General features: G+C 28.9%; 1 protein-coding gene across 1 annotated transcript in view; it reads left to right on the forward strand.

Annotated features, from left to right (window-relative positions):
* The first annotated feature begins 6,244 nt into the window (after window positions 1-6,244).
* Window positions 6,245-6,531, forward strand: part of LOC108751829 (glucose-6-phosphate 1-dehydrogenase) — a 14,725-nt gene continuing 14,438 nt past the window's right edge. The window contains exon 1 of the mRNA XM_018492259.1: window positions 6,245-6,414. Coding sequence (XP_018347761.1) covers window positions 6,315-6,414 — 100 coding nt within the window. The 5' untranslated portion in view covers window positions 6,245-6,314. The remainder of the gene's footprint in view (window positions 6,415-6,531) is intronic.

Below are 6,531 nucleotides of genomic sequence, written 5' to 3' on the forward strand. Positions count from 1 at the left end.
TACTCTAATAAATTATCCGCTCTAATAAACTATCTAATTAATTATATTATTATACCGCTGGTATAAGAAAGGGAAGATCGTCTTCCTGAGAAGAAATAAAAGAGAAGTTACGCAACAAATCAGAGACTGTATGCACTGTGAAAAGGATATGAACGTATACGTACGTAAATTGTATATATTGTACATGTATTCCGTTATAATCCCGTGATTTTTGCACTTATTCGTTGTGTAACTTTGCATACCTCCTTCATAATAGATACATACAGAAAGAACGATTTTAAAGTATTTAAAAATTTAGCCAAATACAGTTAAATAAATCTGACTATAATTTTATTGGACCATCAAAATAATTATGTATGATGTTCAAGTTGAATTGCTAAAATGACAAAATTTTTGCAGCTTTTTATGCACCATGTTTGAGTTTTCTGCATGATTATTTTAATGGTTCAACAAATTATTTTCAGATCTGTATTTAGCTAAATTTTTTGATACTTTGGCAAAATTCTTTAGTGCATATATTAAGTTAAATTAAAGTCAGTTACGATTAATAACTTATTAGAAATGATATATATATTGTATACAGTAATGATAGTAATCATGAAGAACTGACGTCAAAAGCATTATACGAAATACTAGTCACAAAGACAATCTATTAAAGAACCTGTCTATATTTCCACCGACAAATGTCACTGAGGATAAACGTAAAAGCCAAGGAGAGTATAATGATTTATTGTAAGTCACTTGCGACTTACATTAGGTCAAGTATAGCTTTTTATCTTTAGCTATATCTTCCCATTTCTCAAATATGTACAATACATTATTAATGTGTAATATACTGTTTCACTTCATATCTTTAAAAAAAAATATTAATATTAATATAAAATATACACTGAAAAAAAATTTTGATCATTTTTAATACAATGAATAATCGTTAATCAATATTCGACTTAATGTCCAAACTTAATGTAATTAATTCATTGATACACACACACACATAATAACTCGATTCATATATATGACTACATATTCATTCTCGCAATAAATTCTAGTAATAGTTTTATAACCTGAATCATTATGGGAATTCATTGAATCAGTTTTTATTAATTCAATGAATATTTTATTGTATTTACGTACAGTTTTGGTTCAGTGTATGAAATAAGATATATATATATATATATATATATATGTATGTATGTATGTATATATATATATGTACTATATGTATGATATCAAAATTATCAGTACATCAAAATAGAGTTTCATATAACACAAGCACACATACACACACATGTTTAAAATATATTTTCTCCTTTGTTACGTACTATTATTATCTATAGTAGGTAGTGCTATATAATAAAAAAGAGTTATGAGCGATATTCATAGTTGATTCTTATATTTATGACCGTCTTAAGTTACAATCTAGTTAAAATATCATAAACCTGCAATCACATATTAGAATCCATATTAGAATCATAAAATATTACTTAATACGGTCGCGAAATAAGAACCGACTATGAGAATGTTGTTCTAAGAAATTAAACCGAAGTATTTCGTTTTAAACTGCACTGAAAGAACAATTTTACCGAAGTATCTAATTTATTTATATACAGATTTATATACAGAAAATAATTTTGTTAAAGCATAAAAATAATTATAGGAAATTCAAGCATGATGCAACAATATATGCTGCCAAAAATTGTATTATTCCAGCAATTAATTTGAACATCATAATTATTTTGATAATCTGATAAAATTATTTTCAGATCTGTTATCTAAATTTTTACTTACTTCAGCTAAATCATTGTGTGTAAAATTAAAAATAGATCGATATCGAACGTAAGGATTGAATCATCCAATTTCATAATCTTTTGATGATCATTATTACAAGCGACATCAATGTCTAGAAATAAAATGTTATGTAATAAAGAGATATAAAACAAAGCGCGCACGGAGCGTATACATGTGCATGGGCTGCATCCTTCTGCAGTTACGTCTCTGGCCGTTGCGTTAGCGTCTTCAATTTTCATGCGAGTTACGAGGAGGACAGCCATGCAGGCCGAACAATGATCCCAAAATGTCCCCGCGCTTATTCGGTTAAACCGGTCTTTAAGAGGCAAGCGAGGAGATCGAACCCGTGTCACTGTACCGCCTGTTTACCGTACCGACTCACTTATTTTCGGTCCACGCGAATTCAATGGCAAGCGACGTTGGCGGTAAGCCAACGGCGCCAAGACGCTGCTTTAATCACGAACCCCTTCGATAATTTCACTCTGATTTAATGGCACACCGATACTCCCGTTACATCAATGTCGAACATTGTAGCCAAAAGTATTTGTCATCTTGAGTGGTAGCAATTAAACGATTAATGAAAAAGCATTAATGAAGTATAATAATAACTTTAATAAATTCGATTCTTGGCATGAACAGTAATTAAAAATTGCCTACCATAATTTGGCTAAATATGTGATGTCCAAATCTTAAAGTATTTATTATCGAGGTTAAAATTAAAAGATAAAAGAAAAATTAAACTAAAAAAATAGAATTTGCATTGCTATAATGTGTATAAAATAATTTATTGAATTGTGATGAGCTCAACAAATGGTCAATGCTAACAAAAGTGGTGTATAAAATTCTTTATCAAGCGTGTATGTATTTATTATTTATATTGAAACTATATAGTACTATTTATAGAAGCTATTTCAACAAGAGACACGAATGACACAATGTAACACGCAAGAATCTATGGGCGCATTCAGCGGACTCAACCGCTCACTGAGCGTTCAGTGAGCTCTTACATCTGTTTGGTCTATATTTTTAGATCTAACAGAATATGCCAATCAGATGCAAGAGCTCACTGAGCGCTCAGTGAGTAGTCATTCTTTTGAATGCACCTATTATATCCTTGTTTATTACCTATTATGCCAATGTTAAACAAAAATGAAATGATTATAATATTATGTTATACTGTCTCTTGCTGGGAAACATCATGTATGTTAAAACACTATACATTATATTAAAATTAAATAATATATAAAAATAAAACGAATAATAAATACGTACATGAATAAAGAAATGTATCAACTATAAAATGTACATTTCTAACGCCAATATAATCTAACCGATGTAATTGGCATTTTTAAGTTAATTAATTCTGTTTCAATATAGCTGTGCAAATTAAAAATTTACGAGATTTTGATTCTAACGCTTTAAATAATCATTTAATGAGGTTTTATATATTTACTATTCTACCTTATGTTCGTAAACTTATTTATATAGTTACTTGTAACGCCGTTACCGTTATAAGTTATTTTTTTACAGTCTGGTTTTTGTAACGGCGTTACTTTTTTTATAATAAACGGTAACGTAGTTATATTTTTTTGGTAACAGTAATGAATTTTAAAATTACTTTTGTCGTTACTTTTTATATTTCGAACCTATTTATGACATAATTTTCGCATATTTAATCTGCAATCTTTGATCGATATTTATAATGTGTGATATAATTTATTATATTAAAAATTGTCTTAAGAATTTTAAAGGTACATCTCAATGGAGAAAGAAACAGCCGAAATACTCGTAATAACAGAAAGGAAACAGAATAGAAGCTAACTGATCAGAAATGATTCCGCTTTTTCATACTTGGACTTTTCATGGTAAAACTTTATTCTTTCGCAACCATAGAAGGATATATTTAAATGATAAAATACGATTTGTGTGATAGTTTGAAGTCAAGAAATAACGATCTTACAAGAAAATCTTACGAGATAAATATCGTTAATGCTGATGCTATTAAGAGGATATTTAAATGATGATATAATGGAGTATCAATTTTCACTTATTATAAATAAAAAAATGTAAAATTTGATAAGTTTATATTTTGATATAATCCTATTCAATCTTTGCAATTTTATATATAATAATTCAGATGATTCAGATTCAGATTATTCAACTAATTCTATGTCTTTTACAATCCTATTAGGATATACTATATCCTAATTTCTATAGCTTAGATCTGAATAATCCTCATAGTTCTATACGTTTTAAGAACAGTTTTAAGTCAAAATATATTTAAGTGTAAAAATATTCTATTACAATTTTTAAATATAAAGTTGCAAGTGCAAAAGGTATATTTTGTATTTATAAATGGATCGAAAATCAAGTACTTTACATTTTAAGCATTTTAAAATCTTTTTTCTTAAATTTTGTTCTTAATTTTTTGTGTTTTGCAAATTTTACACAAATTTTATTAATATTTTTATTTCTTATTTAATATTTTTAAAAATATTGCGAAAGTATTTTGTTATTTAATTACTTTTTTCAAATTGCAAAAGAAAAACTAAATTTAGATATTTATGAAAAGAAGCAAATATGGAAGCAAGTTTTACAAACACATATTAATTCCAATAAATTTTTCTAACGAATCGTTATTTTTCAATTAAGTAACGATAATGGTAACGAGTTACTTTCGAAAATCAATAACTATAGAGTGCTTTCTATTTGATGACACAAGTCGACATAAAGCGACACAAATATCGTTCTTTGTCACTCTCTGAATGTCAAGAAGGATAGAACGACTTAATATATGTGTCATCAAATGAAAAGCACTCATAATAATGGTAAATGGTTACTTTTTTGAGTCGGTAACATGTAATAATAACTTATCGTTATTTTTAAAAAGTAAAACTTTCCTTTTCTTGATGCATCCATGCTAATAAGAGCTGCTAGGATTGGTTATTAGCACGGACACGCACCATATTCATTTTCGACACTACAATTTTATCAATAATTTTACAAAATAGATATGATACCTAGTTTCCTTATCGCAAAAGTGGACGTTGATACGCTGGCGTATGCGTCACACGAAAAAGGCCGCTCTCAAATTTTTTTTTATTTGTATAATTGTAATACGTTCTTCGAACACAGTAACGCACCCGAAGTGCACAAGGATATGAAAAACGTGCAGCGTCCGTTCTCAAGCCAATAGAGAGCGTATGTTTTAGCAAAACTGCAGCAATGAAATATTACTGTAATATTAAGCTTGTTTTTTATAGCTGATGTTCTTGCACAGTTCATGTTTCCTCTTTTTTCTGTTCAAGTTAAAAAGAAGAGAGAGAGAGAGAGAGAGAGAGAGAGAGAGAGAGAGATGAACTATTCAAAAACTTCAGCTAAAAAGATTTATTGTTGGAACGTTACATGAATTTAATTGCTGTAATTTTGTTAGAATTATATATAATATTGACTTTTGTACCATAAAAAAAGTATTTTTCGTTTCATCATGATTTCTGCTTCTTGCTATTTTCTCCAGTCACCATGAAATCTTCTATGAGGGCGCTAGTATACGGCAAACAGTCTCGCGCAAGTCAGCGCAGTTTAGGGTCTCCGCACAATAAAAGGAATAGAGAACAAAAATTTCAACCTATCAGAAACTGTGTATTCCACAATACATGATTTCTGTAGGTTGAAATTCTTATTCTCTGTTCTCTGTTCCTTTTATTGTGCAGAGCCCTAAACAGTCGCGCCAGATTGAAGAACTGTCCGTTACAAGTCGATTCAAATCCGACGCTGCAGTCAGCTGCAGTCCTCGACTTCAAAAATATTTAAATGTATCTGTTATTTGTTGCTCAAATTTACTTAATATGTGTCATTACCAGCAACTTCAAATAATTAGCGAATAATGAGTGAGAATGATGAAACAGCTCAAAAAACTGAAGTGATCGTGCAAATTCTCGTTCAAAAATTCCGAAAAACGCAATTGTTTTTCTATTTTTTTCAAACTTTCATAGTGTTTTTCTATTTTTTTCAAACTTTCCAAGTTAACAAAGTTTTTTTTTTGAGACAGATATCTTTAGGCTTTGTGTTAATTTTAATTTAATTTCTACCTTTGATAGTTTCAATTTTAATTAACTTAGTTTTATTTTGACTTTTTACCAGCTATTTATCGTATCATCATTTAAAAGTATATGTACATATATAAATGTTTGTGAATGCATAGATGTTTATAAATGTTTGGAAATCGGATCTGTGGATTTGTCAAGTTCAAACTGTGCGGATATTTTTGTTATTAATTTTATCTTTGATTGACTGTGCAGTTAATTGTCACTTTTCATTCGCTCGTTGAGCCCTTACATGTGTATGATAATTATAGATATAAAACATATTCTATATCTATGTATTCTATCTTTGTATTTTTTTGTATCATAACAGTAAAATTGTTTATTCCAAATGTGTCATGTAACAGAATAATGGAAGACTATATTAATATACATTTCCTGAAAGTTTGTAAAATCTGAGAGGGCTGTACATTTAACTCCAAGATGATTTGGCTTTTGTTATTTATTGTTCATGAAACATCAGCTAACAATGGCAATACGGTCTTAAGAGATTTGGGAGAAAAAGAGTATTCCTTGATAAAAGGTAGAAAATTGAAAAGGGGAAATTGATGAGAGTGATATCTAACAGAGAGAGAGAGAATACATAAAAAACATTATTTTCAGCAAAATCATCATTACCACAACATGGAAAATGTTGGCA

Source organism: Trachymyrmex septentrionalis, unplaced genomic scaffold, assembly GCF_001594115.1.
Source record: "Trachymyrmex septentrionalis isolate Tsep2-gDNA-1 unplaced genomic scaffold, Tsep1.0 scaffold52, whole genome shotgun sequence".
Classification (NCBI taxonomy): Eukaryota; Metazoa; Arthropoda; class Insecta; order Hymenoptera; family Formicidae; genus Trachymyrmex; species Trachymyrmex septentrionalis.